This window comes from Natator depressus, chromosome 2 (assembly GCF_965152275.1).
Source record: "Natator depressus isolate rNatDep1 chromosome 2, rNatDep2.hap1, whole genome shotgun sequence".
NCBI classification, from domain to species: Eukaryota; Metazoa; Chordata; order Testudines; family Cheloniidae; genus Natator; species Natator depressus.
Genome location: NC_134235.1, coordinates 222,753,478 through 222,777,605, shown reverse-complemented (window position 1 = coordinate 222,777,605; position 24,128 = coordinate 222,753,478). Strand labels below are relative to the sequence as shown.

At 42.8% G+C, this 24,128-nt stretch overlaps 1 protein-coding gene across 1 annotated transcript in view; it reads left to right on the top strand.

Annotated features, from left to right (window-relative positions):
• Window positions 1-24,128, top strand: part of FAM171A1 (family with sequence similarity 171 member A1) — a 137,456-nt gene that overhangs the window by 69,847 nt on the left and 43,481 nt on the right. The window contains exons 3-4 of the mRNA XM_074945994.1: window positions 6,708-6,935; window positions 13,482-13,574. Of these exons, the coding sequence (XP_074802095.1) occupies window positions 6,708-6,935; window positions 13,482-13,574 (321 nt within the window). The remainder of the gene's footprint in view (window positions 1-6,707; window positions 6,936-13,481; window positions 13,575-24,128) is intronic.

Below are 24,128 nucleotides of genomic sequence, written 5' to 3'. Positions count from 1 at the left end.
GCTACACCTGAGTGCATGAGAGAGTAAGGGACTTTTAAAGCTTAAAACTTTTTAAATTAACCACTATTTTACTGACAGACAAACTGAGTGAAAATATCTTTTCCAAAGCTCCTTCAATTAATGGCTGTGAAAGCTCCCACTCCAGTCCTTTAATCCTCCAGATAGACCTCTAGCAAAATCCAGGGAGTCAAGCCTTGATGATATTCCTGAAATGTGAAAGTTTAAAAAAAAAAAAAAAAGCCTGAAAAAAAGATAGCTCTGCTTCCTTTGTATGAGCGAAGGTAAAAACTCAATCCCAGCACCCCAGCACGCCCCTTTGACTCATGTGGTGCTGGATCTATTCTTTTAGAGTATTTTCTTTTGTCCTTGCTGTGATGCTGGCAAACCAGGTGCCAGCTTATTCCAAGGCCCCACTGAACACTGAGAGATGCATAGCTGGAAACCAGCCTGGTTCACCTGTGTTAGTATTGGAAGGATAGATATTAGAGTTGTAAGAAACTTCTTGGTGTCTAGACCTTATGAATAGCTTGTAGGATGCTGCATGTATTAGTTTCACTTATCTGTACGCTATGTTTTAAACCAATAGCAAATGTTTACATTGTAACCCTCGGTAACTCATCAAATTGGAAAGAATCCTTCTGTAATGCAAATGCCGGCTTTCTACACAAGATGTTACGTTCTGCCCAACCAGAAAGCTTTTGAAACCAAATGCACCATTACAAGATACCAAAAGAATAAAGACTTTAATTGCATTCCTCACCCCCTCCATGAAGAGGAGACCTGCACATGATGAACTCATCCCATCGGCTTGGACTCTGGGAAGAAGGGGATAAAAATCCCTGACACGGATAAGCTAGGTACTTTTTTGCTGTTTGGGCTCTAAAGGGCCAAGAATCATTAAGGATAAGGAAAAGACACCCCCTCCCCAGATGTTTTACCAGATTTAGCCCTAGAGGACATATGAAGTTTTTGCTTATCATAGAATTGTTTATTATCTTTTGGAATCTACAACTGTAACTCATTTGTATGTGTTATATTACCTGCTTTAATCATGTACATAACTCACTTCTTTTTCCTAGTTAGTAAATCTAGTTTATTACAGGATTGACTACAAGTGTAGTCTTTGGTGAGAGTTCTATGGTACAATTGACCTGGGGAAAGTGACTGACTGGTCCTTTGGGGAATAGTGTTATGATTTTTGACGTAAGGGACCATCAGTCACAAACACCAGCTTGCCTGGGTGGCAGAATAGACCAGAATGCCCAAGTGGACGGACTGACTGTGACTCCATGTTAAGGCTGTTATAGTGCTAGAGGAGTTCACACTTGATACTGGGTTGGTAATATCTAATTCTAGAACATACAACCAGTTTGGGGGGTTTTTCTCTGCTTCTCACCAGTCTGCCCTGAGGTTGGCACTCACACTTGTGACTTGTTCATGACAATTGCATTCCATCGTTCACCTCTATTTTTATTATGTAAATATATGTATTACTTCCTTTTTCTCAGTGTTCAATGATATTTTGGGTTGCTGTGTAAGGTGTTTTCTTTGTACACCTGCAAAATTTCCTCAGAGACCAATAGAAACTATTGCTTATGGAGGTGCCATTGCAGCACAGGGAAATTAGCAGTAGGAGTTGCAGATAGTTAAGCATTTTGGTACTGCTACGATAATTTATCATCGATGGCTCTGTCTTGGTGGGCAAAAATGGTGTATTTTTCAATCATGTTAACTCCCAACTAGAGTACACCTGGGCCTACTAACTGCTCCCTACTAGGCTGCCATGTGGCCAGCTAATATGGTTTGAAACATATTAGCTAGCATCTTAATGAGCATTAGGACTACAGTCATGTTAAGCTAACTGAAGTGAACTAATGTGGATGAAAAACAGGCATTGTTACACACAAGTTGCATTGCTTTATCTTAAATTGGTTTAGAATCACACCTTAAGCTAAACCAATACAACTTTCTCATGTAGACAAGCCTACCTGTCCTTTTTGCCCATCCAGACAGTGCCCCTGGGAGCATCTGAAAGAAAGGAGTTAGTATATAGCTGGGTCTCAGACTTGCTTTGGGCATATAGCATTGCTAAGGCACTGTAATTGCAATGATGCTGTGAATCTTAATTTTTCCCTCCCTTCCTCCAAGACCTTACCTATAGAATCAATAGACACTTTGTTTTCTGCTAGTTTTAATGAATGAACATAACTTTTGTAAATAAAGCACAACACTAATATAGTTCTTCAGAAGACTGCTACTGACTCTTCTTCCTTAGAGCATATTCTCTGAGTACGTCTTTCCCCTCTGCCCCACCCCCATCCTGTGGACTCTCTGTTTTCTGCTCTTCATCCGATTTTCCAACCATGTTGGAGTCTTCCTTTGAGTCCCATGTGTGTTTAATTCTAACGTGGCTCTCTGCTATGGTATTCTGGTAAACTCAAGAATAATTCATCTGCTACATCTTCTCTGTCTGTCTGCTTGATATTTCCAACTGACAACTTTGCCAAATGTTTTAAATACTGTCTCTTCCTGAGTTCATACTGGTTCTTCTAAAGCAGCTTTTACTAATTAAACACTCCTTTTTGGTGTATCTAATAATTCACTCTAAAACCTCACTGTTAACTGGACGTCAGACTGTCTGATCTAGAATTGCTTACTGTCTTTATCCTTCTCTCTCCCCACCCTCCTTAAATCTCTCACCTCTGATCTCTTCCTTAAATAGAATTTACTCTAGTATTTCAGTTCTGGCTGTGATCTCTGTGCACCAGTTAGATTTCCTCTGACTTTTGCATTTTTGTAGAGATGATCTTGCTACGGGACCTCATTCTTAACATCATTTTGTTTTGAGAAAGGGTTTTCTGCAGCAGTCTCTCTCCTGGTTGAAGTTTGTAATCAGTCTGATGCTGTGGAAATTATTGTGATGCTGCAGGTTCAGCATTCCTGACTTCACTGTTGGATTAGATAAGAAGCAAAAAGGAGCTGTGGGGGAGAGAGAGCCCTTGTTTAAGTAAGTCTTTGACCGTTCACAATGTGTCAGTTAAGATAAACAAGGGAAGAGGAACTGGATGTGCTTAAGTCTACAAGAGGTTTTTTTTCCTCCAGTACAAAATAAATCAAATTTTAAAAAAATCTATTGAAAAAAGAGGAAGGAATAGATAAAATCTGGGTGGGTGATCCAATGACATTGACTTGGAACAGCATTTCCGGTATATTTTCCTAACTTCCCAGAAGTGGAGGATGCATTGCTGTCCAATAGCCTTTATCGTACCAGACTGATAGCAGTATTCCCGGACGTGGACAGTCAGATCTAGCCCACCTTACTGGAGAGAAAGTTGCCTTGACACAGGGCTTTGTGTGGAAAAGAAATGGGGAGAGGAAAATCTGAATGGGGTGTCCTGGAGGGGAGGACCCATAGTCGCCCCACTCTCTTTTAGGAAAGAGAAAAAGATTTACATGTAGATATTTTTATTACTATCTTCATCACTTGTTCAATTCTAGTAGCAATCTCTATTCCAAAATTATAAATTTTGAGGAAAAAGTCAATATGTATGACATTTTGTAAGTTTTCACTTCTGGTCTCCTCCCCTATTCCATTCTAGATCTTTCTTAGCACATTATTAGTTCTAGTTGTTTAGAACTTTGCTTCTTACGTTACCGACGTTTCTTGTTACCATAATATTCAGTTAGCCTTGTTTCCTTGCTCTCCTTTTTTATGCATGCCTCATTATCCTTTGCTGCACTTGTTCTTCTAGCTTGTGTTAGCATTTCTTTTCCTTTTGACTTGCCTAACAACTTGCCTGTCTCACTTCAGATCTAAGAGCACTTGTTTTCTGCAGATTTCAAAAATAAAAGCACATTTCCCTCCTTGCCTTTCTACTTCTTAAATACATGTAGAAAAATAGTCTGTCTGTGACTAGTGTGTAAGGTGGGACTCCTTATGAGGCTGTTTGTACCACACATTAGTGTCCGGGTCTACTGCAGTACATATGTATGTACATTTTTTTTCAATATATCTTGGGATTTTTAACTATTAAATGTAAAACTGGGAACAAATCCAGAATATACTTCATGCTGATTTACTTTAAACTGGCACCCTTGGTTGCCAAGTTACAAAAGGAGGTGTTGTGGTGATGATGAATTAGAATGGGATTTTTGTTTAGGGCTGTCTAACTAAAAGGTATCTAGTATGCATTAACATGCTACATTAACGCAAACTAGTTGTGACAGATACGGTAATTTCCTGCAGTATCCTTGGGAGACCTTATTGAATTAAGTTTACATGACTTTGGGATCCATTGTATTACATGAATAGTTTATGTATTATTGCATGTAACAATCGCATGTAACTTCTCAAGGGGGGAGATGTGAGACCTAGGGATGCAAAGGACTATATTGAACAATATGCCAGACAAGAATGTGCCAAAGGGCTCAATGGTTTTCCTGGGGAATATCTAGGGAGGAGTTAATGCAAATTCCCCACCTCTGGTTGTCCCAAAACCCAGCCTTTCGAAGCTATGCCCTGATGAGTGGACCATTGTCTGCTGATCACCTGTTGCATGAGGCTTCTATCAAAGGCCCAAACTTTACAAAAGAAAGACTCAACTATTCATGGTTGTTCTGGTTCAGAATCGGAGACAGTTTTTTGAATTTGTAACCATGGGGAAAACCCTGTTGTGGGTTTTAAAGGACTGACACCTACCACAGCCTGAGGCTGGAGTTGGGATGGCCTCTGGTAAACATTTTTTTTTCATGAACGTAGGTTCTTTTATTGTTTTTAGTTGTTTGCTCTGTAATGCCTTCACCTTGAGAATAAATGCGCTTGCTCAGAAAGAGCTGTGTGGTAACTTGTGACTGCAGCAATTATGCCATTCATAGACTCTGGAGAGAAAGCAAAGAGCATCTACTGGCCTTTTAGGTGGTCTGGCTTGCTGGGGATAACAGTGTGTAGGCAGAGAACTGTGAAGCCTTGGAAAAAATCCAGTCGGGAGGGAGGGAGATGCGGGTCTCTACCCATGAAAGGTGAAGGCTGAGGAACCGGGAGCCTAGAGTGGGTGGCATCGAGGGACCACAGAGGAGGAATGCAGGTGCAATTACCTTGAATTGTGACTTCTTAGGTACCTTCTGATTTGCACCTTCAGGATCCACACAGGGGAGTTACAGTGCAGCACAGCACTCTAGTATATGCTGCAGTTCACACCCCTGTAATCCGAATTGCGTGGCCATGTAGACAAGCCTCTTGGGTCTAAATTTCTGAAGGGACCTAATATTTTCTTGCTCATGCAGGGCCCATAAGGAGAGGTGCTGTTACTTGAAGGATTTCATTAGACAATGAAATCCTACTGTAAGTGTTCACCTTCACTAGCATACTCAGTATTATTTAACCACTGAAATTTTACAGCAATTTTACTTGTTCCCCTCTTGGCTTTGTTACTTGATATTATTTCTTGCTGCTTTAGTGTCTGTATGTACAGTTTGAAATAAAATGTATAATACTACAAAATATTTATACGTGCAACAGAACTCAATCCCACTTACTCTTTTATATAAAAGAATTAGTGCTTATTTATAAATATAGTTGAAGTGAAAATGAGGTCATGCTCTGTTCCTTCTGCAGCACACGAAGAAATTAGTTGCATTTGGAGCACAAGCAATGTGCTTGTCAGTGAGGAGTCTGGCTGAATTCCCATGAACAGGAAGGCGAGGGTTGCATCCGATTATCTCAGTGCTTTGGGGAATCGGGTATGTGGAGATAGCGGCAGCAAGTGGGAGAGCAGCAGATTTGCGTAAAATGGGAGAGTGGGAGGGATGGGTCAGGCCCGTACTTTGGGGAGTGGAAGGGAGAGGATAACAGACTGTGAAGGGGAAGCCTGAACAGTGCTTTAGTGAATGGGTAGAACCATTGCTAGCACTTTGAGCACTGTTCTGAACCTAGGGCGTGACCGTTGAAGATAGCTGCTGCTGCTGCTGTGGTAGTGGCTATTGGGGTGAGGTCAGTTGGGGACTATTGTAGGGAGAGGAAACTATCCTGGAAATAGAGAAACTTGGTAGCACCAGCCACACAGTGTGTGTCTGGCTTCTTATCCATCAAATGCAATATGACATAGCACATATTTTAAAGGCATAAGAGTGCCTCTAATTTGGGCAAATAAATTGTACATCTGAAGGCACTTGCAGGAGCAGTTAGTTTCTGGAATAAGGACAAATTAAGCCACTCCCCCACCCCCCAGTAAAACGCACCATCGTGGCTGTTTCTGAAGTTCTAGTGTGGATAAAGTTGTTCTGCCTTGGACCATTGCTTTTTGCTGCTTATACTGACTGGTTGTCCTGTGCCCAGATACCATGGTGATGTGTGCAGTGTAAGCACCTCGATAGTCTGTGTTAACAGCAGAGTAAAGATCAGGGGAGCATGGCCAGTATCCTGCAGTGTGTGACGGAACCCATACATATAAATGGTATATGTGAAACATTGTGCCTGTGCATGCAGTACTGCCAGGTGGCAGCTCTGTAGAGTTAACAAACCTCTCTAGAGGGCCATGACCTAAAATAGAGAATCATAGGTAGGGAAGATCAATAGCAACATACATCTGTGTGTCAGTGATTAGCATTGAGCCCTGTATCTCTTACTGTTAGCATCCTAGTTTGTTCTAACTACTACATATAACAAAAGTTTTCCAAAGGCTAATCATTGTGGTTGTCTGTCATTACAGAAGTGACGCTGAAGGTCCATGTAAGCGATGCCAGCACACATCAGCCAGTAACTGAAGCCTTCATTGAGATTTTTACCAACCAGATTTCTATTGCCTCTGGAACCTCAGGAGCAGGTGGCACTGCCTTCATCAAGTTTCAGTATAAGCTGGGCAGTCAGCTGATTGTTACTGCTACTAAACATGCTTACGTGCCAAATTCTGCACCATGGAAACCCACAAGATTGCCTGGTAAGAGACGTTTATTTTTGTTCTGAGGTAAGACTTTGCATCTAAAGGAAGCTACAGAATTACATAATCCTTAACGCTTAGGATTGTAACCCTGGGTGGTTGTGGGGAGAAAAATATTAGAGGGGCACACCAGCACCGTGCATCTGGACATCTTTGTAAAAGTTGATCTTTCTAACTCCTCTAAAATCAGCACGTTTAGTCAGATTTCTTTTGAAATTTGGTGTGCTTCAGGAGGGTGAAGGGTAGAATTAGTGACTCAAATTTGGAGTCATTTGAGCCAATGGTTCCAGAGAGATAAGCCCTGAAACAGGCACTTTAAAAAAATGTTTCTAGATTGGGGGAGAGGGGGTATAGCTAAAGAGCAAACTATTTGAGATGCCGATCACTGTGGTCTCAATCTGTTGAGTTTTACCCAAGGCAGAGTGTGGCACCCACTAAATCTTTGGAGGACCCAAACTGAGAAAAATATTTAAGAAAATGTACTTTTTTTTTTTTTACACTGTGCATTTGCTAATACAGAAAAATGGCTAACAGGTTTTCATTCCCGCCATTTTATGTGGTTTAAAGTGTGACTTTTGTAAGTGCTCTAAAATCCAAATGGTTAATCAGATTGCTTTGAAACTTGGTATGCCTCATGGAGAGACAGGGTATTGTTAGTGACCAAATTTAGGGTCAATTGGCTGAAGGGTTCCCACGTTACATGCCCCCACAAAACCCAGTTTCCTTCAGCTTCTTTGTACTGTTAAACTGAGGGGTACTAATCACTGGGTGAATCGCAGACCTTGTTGAGTTTGACAGTAAACTCACCTTGGATGGCTTTGAACTGACCCTTCTGTTAACAGAACTACAGATCAATTAATCACAAACCCCCACCTAAGACAAAAGGAGTTTTGCACTAAGTGGCTGGCGGTTGCTACAATTTGTGAGTCAAGGGTGGTGGTTTGATTTTGGGAGGAATGTGTGGTGGAAATTATACATGTGAATGCTTCCTGGGAGGGGAAGAGTATTAGGAGGCAGAGAAATGGGGGGGGGGGAATTGAGGGGAAGGAGGTTTGGGGCTGCAGCGGGGGCGGAGGGGTATAGAGGGGCATATATGGGGACAAATGAGAGAGGTTGGTATGGTTGGATCAGGGGTTCTCAAACTTAATTGCATTGCGACCCCCTTATGACAACGAAAATTACTACATGACCCCAGGAGGGGGGGACAGAAGCCTGAGTCTGCCCGAGCCACACTGCCCCAGGTGTCGGGGAGGGCAAAGCTGAAGCCTAAGGGCTTCAGCCCCAAGCAGCAGGCCTGTAACCTGAGCCCCACTGTGGAAGGCTGAAGCCTTTGGGCTTCGGCTTTGGCCCCAGGTGATGGAGCTTGGGCTTCAGCCCTGGACCCTAGCAAGTCTAAGAGAGCCCTGGTGGCCCAATTAAAATGGGGTCACGAACCACTTTGGGGTCCCGACCCACAGGTCGAGAACCGCTGGGTTAGATGTTTGGCTGTTTGTGTGTGTGGTTTTGTGTGCTGTCCCAGCTCTGCGCAGACAGCTGGCACAGCAGACCTTGAGCAAACCACCCAATGACCACAAGATCCGTTAAGGTACAAAGGCACCCAGCCAAGTTTATTGTTGATGAAGCATGGTACTAATATCCTGCAGACTCTACCGGACCACTAATACATGTATTCCTGTAATAATGGAACAGCTCAGTAAACGGCGGGACTTTCCGTTCCTCCCCAGGCTAGACAAATACATTTCTGGGATACATTTTTATACCCGATACAAACAAGTTATGTACTGCCCCACTGATGTAGTTAGTTACTGCCCCCTGACGTGGCTAGTTATCACCCATAACCTTGTACATATTGCTTCGATTAAAACATCTCTATTATGTACTGTCATCCTGACCTTATCTTTTTTGTGGGGCGGGGTGTTCCTGTTATTCTTGGGAAATGTTTTTGTACCATCCTTGATATTGGGATGTGTTTTCATGAGTACTCTGTGCACGTCTTAGGAATGTGTATTTCTGTAATAACACCCTCTTGACAGATTCTGTGAGCAGGTTCTGCCTCTTGCTCACAGCTCGTCTTTGCTTTATATTAGTAAAGCTTTGACTACTACTTTAGCTCAGGCCTCATACCAGGCCTCTGATACAAGGGCTTACATCTCAGGTTCTCTTCCTACTACAGTTGAGGGCTCAGATGAGGGAGGCATGGCACTTCCCAGCTCTGCCAGTGCACCCCAACCTTCCTAAATATGCACTCCACAGCTCTGCCAGGGGACCCTATCCCCCACTCCTCTGCCCCCCAACACCTCCTCCCTTTCCAAGAAGCATTCACATGTCTGATTTTCCCCCCAAAGACTTTGGGTGGTACATGGGTGTTGGGGTGCACTGGCAGAGCTGTGGGATGCAGGAGTGTTGGGGTGCATTGGCCGAGCTGTAGAGTGCGGAAGCTTGGAACTGACATCACTGCCATCTTGACCACTGAGGGAAAAGAAATGTGCGTGCTGCCAGGCTTGCCAGCATGTTGACTCTGGGAGATTCTTGGTACACGAGGCTGCAGAAGTTTGTGGGGGAGCAAGGAGTTCACCATGGCATAGGGATTGTTGACTATGGGCTGATTTGGTTCAGTATTCAAATTGCAGGACATGACGTACACAGCTGCCTAAATAACATCTTAAGTCCTATCAACAACATACCTTTTTTTTCTTGTTCAAAAGAGTAGGAAATTCAGTGGCAAAATACTACACTAATGCAGAGTCAAAGTTGCTTGGGGGTATGTCGTCCACTTGCAGAACGCTGAGCTCAGCAAAACTCAAACTTCTGAAAATCCAGATATGCAGAGTTAAGGTTTCCCACGCAACCTTAACTCTGTCCTCTTTCAGCAGTGATCCAGTATGCCCCATTAACACACACAGATTTACTCTGCCAGCATTACTTGAGAGCCCGAGTTCCAACCTGAGTCTCAATGTCAAAGCAATGGCTACACAGCTATTTTTAGCGAGCTACCAAAAGTCCCCCTAGCACAATTCTGTTTACCTTGGCTGGACTTGCTCTGAGATGCAGTGTGGACATACCTGGAGAGGTTAAGTGACTTTCCCAAGGTCACACAGCCAGTCTGTGCCTCTTCCAAAACTGAAAACTGCTTTGGTGATTATCCTTTTTGTGTAAACTCCTTTAGTTCTACCAGTCACTGAAGTCTCAGCTTCTTTAACGTTCTTCTTCTATTTCCTCAAGACACAACTGACCTATCATTAGTCCATGCATTGCCAATAGGCTCTTAAATGTTTTTCATTTTTCTCTTCCCTCTCCTGTTTCTTTTGAATAAAGCATGCCTTTACGTGGCATGTTTTCTTCTGATGTTAACCTTGAGAGAAGGCAATCAAATGTGATGCTATTGTTTTGATAAACCATTGAAATCTGATAAGCAATAGCGTTGTATACACTTTTATCAAGATTTTTTTCTAGGCAGCTGAACATTTTGGAAAAACAAAGATTTCTTTGGTTCTGGTCCTTCTCTCATTGAAGTCAATAGGCAATTTGCCTTTGACTTCAGTGGGAGCAAGGATCCACCCTTTGTCTTCTTTACCTTGAACTTAATCCCTCTCCCGATTAAATGGCCACACAAAACATTGCAACTAGATATATGTAATGCAGATTCAGTATGGCCAAGTTGAAAACTTTCTGTACTTTGTCACTTTTAGAGACACCATTATTCAGTAGTGTAGGCCCAAAATATGTAGGTTTTATGGAGGATTTTTTTAATTACAAAACTGAATATTAAATATTTGATTTTTTTCTTAAATATAAAGAACATTTTTTAATTTAAACATTCATGTTGGTGTTTACAACCCAGACGTTGCAGCACTCTCCTAGTTCATGAGAACCAGAAAGTGAAGTGGACTAAAAATAGAAATGAAATTGATCAGTCCAAGCTGCGTGACATACCAAAAGTGAACAAACAGCATATTTAGGCTCTGATCTTGCATCAAATTCTACACGTGCAGAGCCCAGCACCCAAATGGAGCTTAATGTTGGGCCACAGTTTAAGTGACTTCTCAATTAAGTTCCTAAAACTTACGTAGTAGTAATACCTAGTATATGGGGCAGGATCTGCTGTGTGCTTCGCCCCACAGACCAGGTATACCATTCCAGGCATCAATCAAGCGTGTTCATCTTATATTGGGGAGAGGGGTGGGAAAATTCACTAATAAAACATAACACTGAAAAGCTATGCAGCCACTGATCTAGTGATGCTCCTCTAATAACTTAAGGTGCATGTGTCAGGGGTTGGTGGTATTTTCATAATTTGGGCACAAAGTAACTTGGTCTAAATATCAACAAAAATATTTACCATGATTTTGCCACTTAGTTGGAACTTCTGCTTAAATTGCTTAGCTGGAAGATGCAGGAGAGAAAGGATTGGGGAGGGAGTTGGGGAGAACTCTTTAAAAAAATTATTTTATGAACACAGCAAAATTCCCTCTCTAATTAAAGATAAATTTAAACATTGTTTGAACTATTTATAAGTGCATAATAGAAGAGACACTACTTATACTGCTTGTATATCATTCATGTTTGGTTTTTTTTAATGACTTTGAGAATTACCTTGAGTGTGAAAGGTGCTGTGTAATCAAATGCAGTGTATATGTATAATAGATCCCTCTGTCTGATGAGCCAGCTCTTTACACTTCAAAAATTTTATGTTATAATAGAACTCTCCCAAGAACACAGTAGGAGGGACTCAGATTACCCAAAATAAAGGGAAGGTGTTGCCATTGATGTGTCTTCATTTTGGTTCCCCAAAAGTTTCCAAACTACTTGATTTTATCCTGGGCTTCTAATGTAAAGGACATACTAGAATTTACATCTTGGGAGAAAGAGCTCAGGGCACCTCATTTGTCATGCTGAGAAAAAGCCCAAGGGAAGTTCAAAGGTTATCTATGCTCAGCATGTGATGAGAAAGACATTGGCACGTATTCTTGTATTCAGCTCTCCAGGGTGCTTGAATTACATTGGCTTTCACTCCTACAAATTAAATTACTGGAGTAAGAGCAAACAGTTTTTCTAATTGTGTGGCTTTTATACTACTTTCTCTATAGCTCTTCTTTTCATGTGCCTGATGTGTAAATCCACTTTGACATGTGGAATATTAAAAAGAAAGTTCTTATTATGAAATAGCTGCAATTTGAGTTATATTCAGTTTTATTCTGTGATTTCACCAGTGCTCACGTGAGCTAATGAGGAGTTAAGTTTTATTAAGCGGACACGGTCAATGTATTTCTCCTAATTTAAAAATAACATTTCATCTTTTAAAAAATATTTTGACACATTGGATTTCTGTTTCAAGCTATGAACTTTTGGTTACAACAGGGTCTTTATTGGTGCTGCGGTAAAAGAAAATATTAATTCAGAGGAAGATTTTCTAAAGCTCCTAAAAGTAAATGGGCCAGTGCTCCTAAATTACTTAGGGTCTTTTAAAAAATCTCTTCCTCAGATTGTGGTAGCATACAAAATATTCTAGGCACTTTCCAAATGCAGATTAAGAGAAAACACCTGCATCAAAGAACATACCATCCATAAGGAATTCCTCCTCTTTCCCTCCTCCCGTCCCTAAGGAGCGGATGCAGAGCTGCTCCTTGCTGTTGCTACAGTCACAGGGTGAAGTATGCTCAAGGACTGCTGTGTTTGGAGCAAGAGATATGTACCACAGAAATTTGACATGCAGGTGTCTAGTGCCCACCCACACAGTTCCCCTAAGAAACTCATGTGTGCTAAGGCAGATGAAACCTTTGTTTCACACTGGGCGAATCTATTACTGCAGACTTTCTGCATCCTAGCCATTTTCTATGTCACATAGTAGAATCTGACTGGTTCTGCTGAATATAGGACCTTCTGTACTGGGCTGGTGGTGGGTGAGCAGGATCAGTTCTGTAAAAACTCCAGAGTATTTTGCAAATAATAAAAGGTCAGCACAAAAGCTTAACTCATGTTGATACAGAATCACGACAATACTTTTCACTTTTATAGTGCATTTCATCTAAGTACCTCAAAATACTTCATAGTTAAGCCTTACTACACCTTTCTGAGGTAAGTAAAATCATTTTACAGACTAATAGACTTAGGCACAGGTGGATTCCAGGTTTCGCCTAAGATTACATATTAAGTCTCTTAGTGGAGCTGGAAATAGAAGCCAAGAGTCCTGACTCTGAATTTTCTGTTTTGTACTCTACTTCCTCTCAAGTGCATTCAACTTCACTAGAGGCAGAAGGTGAAATATGTTGTTTGGATCAATAACAAATTACTCTGTCAACCTAGTTACTTGGTTTATAAAACACACTGGAGCAATTTTGTGTATACAAAATATTTGCTTTTCAGTCTTTTTATAGAGTTTTGGACTGACTGTCCTTCTAAGGGTAACAGAGAAAAAAAAATGTTTGTATTCAAGAGAATTGTTAACAAAATTGAGAGAATCTTGGATTTAGGCATCTTTTTTTAATGAAGTTTTTTTTAAAAAAAAGAATTCAAATATATCCCACTCAAACCACTTTCCTTCTACAGTGTTTTCTTCTCTGAGCCTTGGACTTCTTCCTGAACGATCGGCTACTCTGATGGTCTATGATGACGTAGTCCAGATAGTCTCGGGATTTCAAGGTATGTTTGTAGATTTGTAAAAGTTGGAATTGGAATTTAAAAAACAGTGGATGAAATCCTGGCCCCATTGAAGTCAGTTGGCCAGGATTTCAGCCCTTGTGCTTAAGAGTTTAAAGCCGGGTCCCTAATCTATATCATGACTTTGTTAAATTATTTTATGGCAAAGTTCACCCCGTCTACATGTCAGTAACCATGTCAGTAAATTTTTAACCAGTTTGAACTTCAGTGTATACAGGGGCTCTGGTCCATCTCCCTGCATTTCTGCTATTCTTCTATCTCAGAATTTCTTACCTTTTGGTATATTAAATAGAGCTAGAGATGGAAGTTCTAAAATCTTTATTGGCTTCTTATTCTATCATCTAATGTCATGGAACCATCTTTAGTTATAAAACTTCTGTCTGCTATTCAGTCTAATTTGTTTCCTGCTTACTGCTGTGATTATTGTGGTTGGATTTAAAGAATAAAGTATGAGGCATAGAGACCTCATCACATGACCCAAAAATGCAAACTAATATAGAGGCAATAACAGTCAGGTGGACACACTGTTGCGACTTCTGAATGTACAGCTGAATAGCAGAATTGAAGGTAATTCACCCAGCTCTTTATCTGTCACTCAAGTACTGTAAATTAGACCCAGGTCTAATTTCATTAGAATGATTTGATTTACTGAGGTTAGTTGGTTAATGAAGCTCTTACAGATGCTTTGATAACCTTTAAATTAAAGCCAGGACCTCTTTCTGCCTCTTATCTTACCTGTGCATGCTGGTAGGAAACCATGCAGTAGTTTTTCATCTAATTTTTAAATATCCTCTTATCAGAAAATTAATGAAAAACTATGGGTGTTACTTTTCTTTACTGCTTTGTAATCCTGTAAAATGGCTATGCTCCATGGAATAGTAATAGAATAAGGATTTCCTAACATTTTTTGTGGGCAGAAATCGGCCAGACACAATAGGCTTTTCATAAGTGAAAACTCCACTGTGGAAGAATCACTAAACAGATTATATAACTGATGGGACACTGTTAAAGAGGGCTGTATAACAACCCAGCTATAGTACATGCATTCTGCAGTTTGGGAGCTGAAGTTATGAATTTAATTAATAAAAGGCGGAGATTGGAGAAGACCTTGAACCCCAAGAGCCTTCATCAGATAAACAAAAAGAAAAGGAGTACTTGTGGCACCTTAGAGACTAACCAATTTATTTGAGCATAAGCTTTCGTGAGCTACAGCTCACTTCATCGGATGCATACTGTGGAAACTGCAGAAGACATTATATACACAGAGACCATGAAACAATACCTCCTCCCACCCCACTCTCCTGCTGGTAATAGCTTATCTAAAGTGGTCACTCTCCTTACAATGTGTATGATAATCAAGTTGGGCCATTTCCAGCACAAATCCAGGTTTTCTCACCCCCCCCCCCTTTTTTTTTTTCCAAAAACCACACACACAAACTCACTCTCCTGCTGGTAATAGCTCATCCGAACTGACCACTCTCCTTACAATGTGTATGATAATCAAGGTGGGCCATTTCCAGCATAAATCCAAGTTTAACCAGAACGTCTGGGGGGGGGGGGTAGGAAAAAACAAGGGGAAATAGGCTACCTTGCATAATGACTTAGCCACTCCCAGTCTCTATTTAAGCCTAAATTAATAGTATCCAATTTGCAAATGAATTCCAATTCAGCAGTTTCTCGCTGGAGTCTGGATTTGAAGTTTTTTTGTTGTAAGATAAACAATGAAACAAGGGTTACAGTATTATTCTATTAGCGTGCTGGTGTTAGAGATTCTCATTCTTCTGCAGGTTTGCTAACAAATCTCACAATTCACTGTACAACAAAAATCTTTTCATGGAAAATTGAGGCTAACAGCTTCCTTACAGCTTTCCTTGCTTTGCCACTTTGAATAAAGTACCTGTCACACCCACCTGGTTGCCACCCCCACTTTTCCTCCTCTTCAGACATTCTGATTCAAGAAAAGAGGCAGGAGCACAAGTATCCAAAATGCTATTAACTATGGAAACTGGCTGATACCTAGACTCCCATCTTCTCAAAGTAAAAACCGCTCACAGGACTTATGTTCTCTTCTTAACTTAAGAATTCTTATTTTTCTGTAAAAACCAACAGTGGACATCTGTATTTCTGTTGTGTTGAAACATGAATGGGGAACAACATAGGCATTTGATCAAGAGCTGGGAGGGCTCTCCCTAATCCCTACCCAAAACTTTTATGGTTTGATTCTTCTCTCACTTACTTACACTGAAGTAAAACTGGTGTAGATTCAGTTACTTCAGAGGAATTAATCAGCATTTTCCCCAGTGTAAACATAAGAGCTGAATTGGGCTTACTCAAGCCCCCGAGATGCTATACCGATTGGGAACTCTACGGCGCACTGATCAAAGGTACAGAAGAGCCTGCCCAGCACAGAAGTTACTAGTTGTCATTGAATAATTAATAAGATGAGCACCTAAATATGCCTTTGAGACGTTTGTTTTCAAGTTTGCTTCCAACCTCATTCTCATGCTGAAGGTACAATCCACTGCTGTACTCTGGAAGTAATTGCGCAGATGGAGTTTGCCAAGCATAGGCTCTTTAAGGTTATGCAGAGGAGTGATGCCATCTAAAAATGTGCTAAAATACCAGTTTATCAACAAGCAGGGTTGAGTACTCAGTTTATGGGAGCTATAGATATCTTCTCTCTCCACTAATACATAAAAGTAATGTCAGGCATTCTTTACAATATCTTCCCTACACTTGCACTAGGCCAACCATGCTTCAAATGGTTATTTTGCACACATTGAAACACAAACAGCAGAGTGACTCCACACTGCATACCCTGAGCTGGATTATGGTTTGACCTGGCATTCACACTAAGGGCTGCCTTAAATCATTTCTGAGGAGGGCATAATAGCATGTGAGGAGGTGCAGAGAGGTGACTCTCGGCTGACGAAATAAGGAATGTTGCCAGCTTAAGGAGTTGTAAGCTCTGACAGCTGACTAAAATGATGGCTATGAAAGTTGACAACGCACTGTTTGTGCCAGTGTGTTACATCAACACTGGCACTTGATCTACAGAGCCTCTTCAAAGATTGGGAGAAACTTGCGCCCATTGCTGGTCCTCTGAGCCATTGGTTGTGGTGCTTTTTGTACTTAGAACCAAAAGTGCAGTTCAGTTAATTAGAGAGACAAGTTTTTCACCTTGATACATTTCTCCAGTGTAGAGAAGGCCTTAGCAATATGCATATCTTGCACTAATAATATGTATTGACTCTTTCCACTAAAGAATTTCAAAGCATCTTACTTACAGAATTAAGCCTGCGTTTGAATGGTACAGATTGGTAAATATTACCATACTCATTTTACGGATTGCGGGGGGGGGACAGGGACGAGGCATAAAGATCTTAGGTGATTTACCGAAGGTCACATAGCCAGTCTGTCATCAAGAACTGAGTTTTCTCAGTCCTGTGGTTTAGCTAGAAGACACAGTTTGTACCAACTGTATAATCTATGGTATTTGAGGAAACTGAGATTGACTTTAAATTTTTTGCCCCTTTGTAAAAATATTTTCAGTAACAAGTTGACAGCACTCAGCTCTCACGGGCTGTGCTATATCGAATTTCCATAAAAGATAATTTATTATTCTCAGTAAATTATTGTTAACAGGCTCAACAAAGAATTACTTTGTTTTTTAATTCTTAATTATGTGAACCTTCAGAAATATAATACTGGTACTTGGCAACTTGACTGATTAATCTTAATTATATCCATACACTGCAGCCTAAAATCCTGCAATTTTTGCATTGAACTGTTATAGAGATAATCCTAATTCTTCATTCTTTTTTGTTGTTGTTGTTTGTTGTGGATGCTTGTCCATATGGAACATATACATATACAAAGCAGTGCAGGCAGAGATTGTTGAATGTTTGAACAGATCTGTCCCTGAGGTGCAGCAACTATTATCATATTGCACAGCACTGGGGAGATAAGTTTTTTTTTTTTTTCCCTTGAATTCATTGAAGTGAATGTCTTTCGTCTGTAATGTTGCAGTTTTCCATTTAGGCCTGAAAACTGGCTAAGAGAGGTTTCTTCCTGTTTCAGAAATGTGTTTAATTGCTGTATTAACCATTTAAAAGTAGTATTAGTTTTAAGAAACTGGTACAATTATTTCAAAAACATTCCAGTGATTAAACCCTCTCCCCCCCCCTTTTTTTACTCATCATTACAGCTTTCCTTGCAAAATTATCAACTTTCAAAATGTTGCTTTAAAAAAAAAAAAAGGTTCAATACAGTTGTGTTGGACAAATAAAGCTTTGTGCACCTGATCGGTGTTTGCTTCATAGGCGGATGAAATTAAAGCTAAACTGTTTAGATCCATCTGTGTACAGATGCTGCAGTCTTTGCTCGGTGGCAATGCTTGAATTGTGTGAAATTCTGTGTTTTGTTGTAACAATAACTCATGTCTGGAAACCTAATTAAAGAAAACTGAGAGGAGGGACTAGTCTCCTGGTTAGTGGCTTAAGCAATTGTGAAAATAAGGCGCCTGACTTATCACTTGTACATCAGTTATCCTGTGAAGTAACTTGGTTGACTTCAGTGAAGTGACATGTATAAAACTGGTGTAACAGAGTGGCGGAACAAGCCCATCCATGTTATGGTTTGGGCATCTTAGAACGGTCATAATTTACAGTCATAGCAGAGCGTTGTTTGGCTCTTGATCCTGTGTCACTTAAGGAGCATCCTTTGAATATGGAAAAGAGCTCTTGGGAATAGAGTAGCTTTGCCTTCAACAGCTGTTTTAAATCTCCATTTGCTTGTTGTGTTAAAGCTTGCAGATGGGGCCTTGCTGTATGCTGCAAAACAGTGTGAATGGTGAGAAGCCATTGAAAACGGCTATTGGTTTCCTAAAGTGGATGTTTAAAGAAGACTAAAATGTAAATTACTACATGGAGTTGTCTTAAATCCTGGTGCATTGGAAAACCTGCAGTTCATGTGTATTGATTTTGAACAAATGCAGATGAGTGTCTAATAATGCACACAATGGGATAACAATAAGGATGAAATCTTGAACACAGAGTCTAAGGAATCTGGTTTCCCCAGATCCTTAAGACGCCACCCATATAAAACTAATCTTCTCCTAACTCTGGGCAAGTGAATTGGGCTGGTATAGTAACTGTAGCTCTTCCTTGTCCGTGGGCTGGAGTGTAAGAGCCAAAAGATCTATGTACATTTTTCACTTCATCTGTCATAGAATCATAGAATATCAGGGTTGGAAGGGACCTCAGGAGGTCATCTAGTCCAACCCCCTGCTCAAAGCAGGACCAATCCCCAATTTTTGCCCCAGATCACTAAATGGCCCCCTCAAGGATTGAACACTCAACCCTGGATTTAGCAGGCCAATGCTCAAACCACTGAGCTATCCCTCCCCCTCCCTGTCCCCTCACTGCAGCCTTGTGTGGTGGCTGTGTAGGTCTGATGCGTACACCCATACTCCCCTCCAGCAGCAGTGCCCAAAAGGAGTCCTTATGCAAGATTTAAGTGGTATGGAGGTGTTTGCACTAGAACCATAGAAACGTAGAGTAGGAAGGAACTTTGTGAGGTCATCAAGTCCAGCCCCTGCACTGAGGCAGGACAAAGCAAACCTAGACTATCCCTGAGATGTTTGTCCACTCCGTTCTTAAAAACCTCCAATGATAAGGATTCCACAACCTCTCTTAGAAGCCTGCCCTTATAGTTAGAAAGTTTTTCCTAATATCTAATCTAAATCTCCCTTGCTGCATATTAAGCCCATTACTTCTTGTCCTACCTTCAGTAAACATGGCGAACAACTGACCACCATCCTCTTTATAACCGCCCTTAACATATTTGATGACTGTTATCAGGTTTCCCCCGACCGTTCTTTTCATAAAACTAAACATACCCCAGTTTTTTAACCTTTTCCTCATAGATCAGGTTTTCTAACCCTTTTATTCTTCGAGTGTTTGCTCACGTCCGTTCCACATGTTGCCAATTTAGCTACTTTCTCACTAGATTTAGCGACTTCTTGGTTTCTCTAGCAAAATAAGTGTCAAATCTGGTGACTTTCATTGTCAATTACAGTGACATTCAGAGAAAGAAGTCACCAATATCTATAGTCACAAAATCATTCACAAGCAGCTCAATAGTGTTCATAAAATCCATTCTATGCTGCTCTTACTACATTCTTTTGCACGCCAAGTGTATGTCATTACGTGTCAATTGAGCATGTCCTCGGAAGGTATCCCACTCCAGGGCTTCTTGGGCTGAGATCACCATAATCTGCAGGCAAGGAAAAGAAGTTTGTGGAGGCTAATTAGATACTTTGCTAACGCGAGGTGCACTTTGGAGAGAGCAGCACATTAGCCAGGGCTTGTTTTTAACCCAGATGTGTTCTTTCTTGCTGTTCCGTAGTAGGTAGCGAACCCTGTGATGCAGCGGAAGATGGCTAATGAAGCAGGCAGCGTGTGGGAAGCAGGTTAGCCAGCAAGGAGAGCCACATGGATGGAAGGTGGGGTGGGATGAGACAGGGCCATGTGCCCCAATGGGACTAGTGGCACTGTGCCTCCAGGGATGAAGCCCTTACTACAGGATCAAAGCTAGCTGGATTTCAGCTCCCCTTTACTCCTTCCCCAGTCTTGGCCTGGGGTTAGCTGCCCAGCTGTTTTCAGAAATCAAACCCTGGAAGCACAGGGTTGGGAAAGGGTCTGGCTAGCGGATTTTTGTTTTTAAATCTACTTTCTTGGCTCCCTGCAGCGCTGAGTTCAAGCCACGTGAATGTCCTCTTCCTCCTGACTCTGGGTTTCACTTTCACTAAGCTTGTGGCTCAAATCCTGAGCTTGCCTGGGTGCATACACATATATATAATTCTCTGGAAATTTTGTTTAGTGACATTCTTTACTCATTTAGAGTGCTTAAACAGCTGGTGACTTCCTGTTATGTGGAGTTGGCAACACTTAGTGCGTGCACCCCATGCACCGTCGCTGGAAATTTCCCCCTCGGTGGTAGTACCTGTTGGGTCCGCTCTCGTGCCTTCCGGTGCCACGCGCCTGTGGCGCGGTATAGAGGGTCCAGCTGACCCAGCACCCTCTCTGTTCCTTTTGCTTTGGCAGGCTATTCTCAGTAGCTCTCATTTGTCACTCCGTCCCTTCTTTTTCTTCTTCCCAGTAGTTATTTCTCAGTTTGAACTTTAGTTAGTAGTTGTAAATAGTTATTGGACTTTCACTGCATTAGCGGAGCTTCCCCTGCTCCCGGAGCCGGGTATGCCTGGGTCTCCAGGCGTCAAGCCTTGCGCTTCCTGTGGCAAGGCCATGCCTTTGAGCAACCCGCACTCCAGTTGTCTTTAGTACTTGGGTGAAACTCAGATCGAGGATCGCTGTCAGATCTGCCACCAGTTCAGATCACTTATGAAGAAAGACTGGGAGACCAGGTTAAAGTGACTCCTGATGGTGGTGGTGCTCAGACCCTACTCGGAGCTGAACCGGTCAGACTCAGCACCCAGTACCTCTGCATCAGTATGGAGTGCTCTGCTCATTGTAAGGGACTCTCGGCACCACTCCCAGTCACTGGCCGATAGGGGGCGTTCCCCCACTCTAAAAAAGGCCAAGCATGGGGAAAGCAGTGGAGTGCAACCTGAGTCTGGCCACTCCTCTGCCACCACTCGACAGGCTGCATGGTTGACACCATCCTGTTTGCAGATTCCATTGAGTTTGGTCCTGGATCAGCCATCATAGGGATAGCGTAGCACTAACGAGATAGCGGTGCTGTCCACTCCGGAGGCATTTGTTGTGGCCAGAGACTTGCTGGCACTGTCGGTACCGGCAGTCCAAAAGTCAGCATCCTCGGTCAGTGTGCAGAAGGGAGCATGTTGCCCTGAGCTCCTGTTCAGTACTGGGGCCATTGGTACCATCTAGAGGTACCAACCTCTAGCTAGCATCAAGAGGTGCCATCCCTACTAGTGTCAATGCGGGATTCCCCACCTTGGCATCAATCCCTAGATCCTCAGCACCGACCCCTGGAATTGATGGGTACCACACCTCCGTGATCCCTAGAGGAAGGCTCAGAGTCAAAGTTGTGCACCCAGTTGAGGAATCCCTACCAATTACCTCCTCTTCCCCCCCCCCCCCACAAGTCCTACATGATGCAGGCTCTCGGTGTGGGGGTATCTACACATGGGCACTGGCCTATGCAAATGCAATGGTGGTTCTGGAACGTGGGGGGCTTCCCCCCGCAGATGCTCTTACTTGGTGGTGTCTGAGAAAGGGCTCCTCCATCTGACTGAACAGCACCTGACCCAGACTCCGGTAATTACCTTGATACCAACATTCAGGACCTAGACCTGCAGGATCAGCATGGTGCAGAGGAAGAAGAGGAGGAACCCCTGCTTGTGCAGGCCACCTCCTCCTCCAGGCCAGATGAGGTAGTGTCAGGGCCAGGCGCATCACCCCCTATCCCCCTTGAACGACTTTAAAGCTCATCAGGAGCTGTTGAAGAGGGTGTCCTCAAACCTAGGACTGGAAATGGAGGTAGTAAGGGTCCTCCCACAGCCTAGTATAGCCTAGCAGACCTCTTGGTTGCAGTGGCCCCATCAAAGATGGCTCTCCCTCCTTAGTTAAAACCCTTTGGCAAACCCCATCCTCTCTGCCCCCTACTTCGAAGAGGGCAGAAAAGAAGTACTTTGTCCCCACCAAAGGTTATGAGTACTTATACTTCCTAGCCCCCCTCCCTGGGGTCTCTGCTGGTGTCAGCAGCCAATGAAAGGGACAGGCAGGTGCTGCAAGGGTTGATCCCTCCCCAAGGCAAAAGACTCAAAGAAAGTAGACCTCTTAGATAGAAAAGTTTATTCTATTGTCAGTTTATAGTTTCACATCTCTGACCAACAAGGCGTTACGACTTCAACATCTGGGAGTTGATGTCAAAAATTTAAGGACACTCTCCCTCAGGAATCCAGGCAGGATTTTTCGGGAAGAAGCGGAAGTGATAGTCAGGGCTTCCTTGTAAGCTGCCCTGGATGTAGCAGATAGATCTATGGTGTCTGTGGTGGCCATGCTCTTGGCCCCAGTCCTCTGGCCTACTGGCAGAGGTCCAGCAGTCCCTTCAGGACCTCCTGTTTGAAGGGTCCTTACTCTTTTCAGAACAAACAGATGTGAAGCTCCATGACCTGAAGGACTCCAGAGCCATGATCAAGTCCCTGGGTCTGTATACCCTGGTACCTTCAAGGAAACATTTCAAACCCAACAGTCCACCTGTTCCTCAGCTCTGCCACCCTGTCAGGACCCGCACAAGAAGTGAAGTAGTGTTTTTAGTCACAGGCAACTTCCCCCATCCTCATCAGCATTGCTGTCTGGCCCTCCCAGACATGCGGGGGGCGGGGGCCCAAAGAGATCTTTTGATTGGGGGCCCAAGGGCATTGTATCAGTTCCCATACCAGATCCTGCCCCCTATTTTCAAACCATTTATCCCACTTCAGCTCGGCATGGTCGCATATCACCACAGATAGTCAGGTCCTGAGCATGGTGGAAGAGGGGTTTACCCTCCAGTTTGTTTCCACCTCACCCTCCCTCCCAATCTCACTTCAGGGACCCTTCTCACAAGCACTTTTTAGTCCAGGAGGTGCAAGCCCTCCTCCAGCTAGGAGCAGTGGAGGAGGTTCCTCAGGACTTAAGAGGGAAGGGGTTTTACTCCCGTTATTTCCTATTATAAAGGCCAAAAGTGGTCTCCGAACCATTTTAGACCTCTGCGACCTCAAAAGCTATCTGAAAAAGCTGAAGTTCTGCATGGTCTCCCTGGCCTCCAACATTTACTCCCTGGATCCCAGGGACTGGTACACTGCCCTCAGTTTGAGAGACGCCTGTTTCCATATCTCCATTTTCTGAGTCCACAGAAGGTTTCTCAAGTTCTTTGTGAACCAGACCCTCTGCCAGTTTGCTGTCCTCCTATTCGACCTGTCAGCAGCCCCATGGGTCTTTATGAAATGCATGGCGGTAGTGGTGGCCTTCCTGAAAAGGCGAAGGGCGCAGGTTAACCCGTACCTTGACAACTGGCTGATTAAAGGCCAGCCTGAGACCCAGATGAAGTCCAGTATCCACCTCATTCGGGCAACCTTTCGAGCACTGGGCCTGCTGGTAAACAATCAGAAGTCAACCTTCATCCCCGTACACAGGATAGAGTTTACTGGAGTGGTGCTCAGTTTTACACAAGCCAGGGCTATCCTCCCAGAAGCATGCTTCCAGACAACGGTGTCACTGATGGCACACGTCAAGGCCCACTCTGTCATGACAGCCCATTTTTGCCTCAGATTTTTAGATCACAAGGCCATATGCACATATGTAATGCAGCATGTGAGACTGTGCCTCAGACTCCTTTAGACTTGGCGGTTTGGTGAGTACATCAAGGCCAGCATCATTTGGATTCTGTGCTCACAGTACCCGCTCTGGTCCTCACCTCCTTCAACTGGTGGAGGGACCCTTGGTTGGTGGGCTCAGGTGTTCCCTTTGTCAGGCCCCAGTCCTTGATATTCCTAGTTTCGGATGCTTCGGAGCT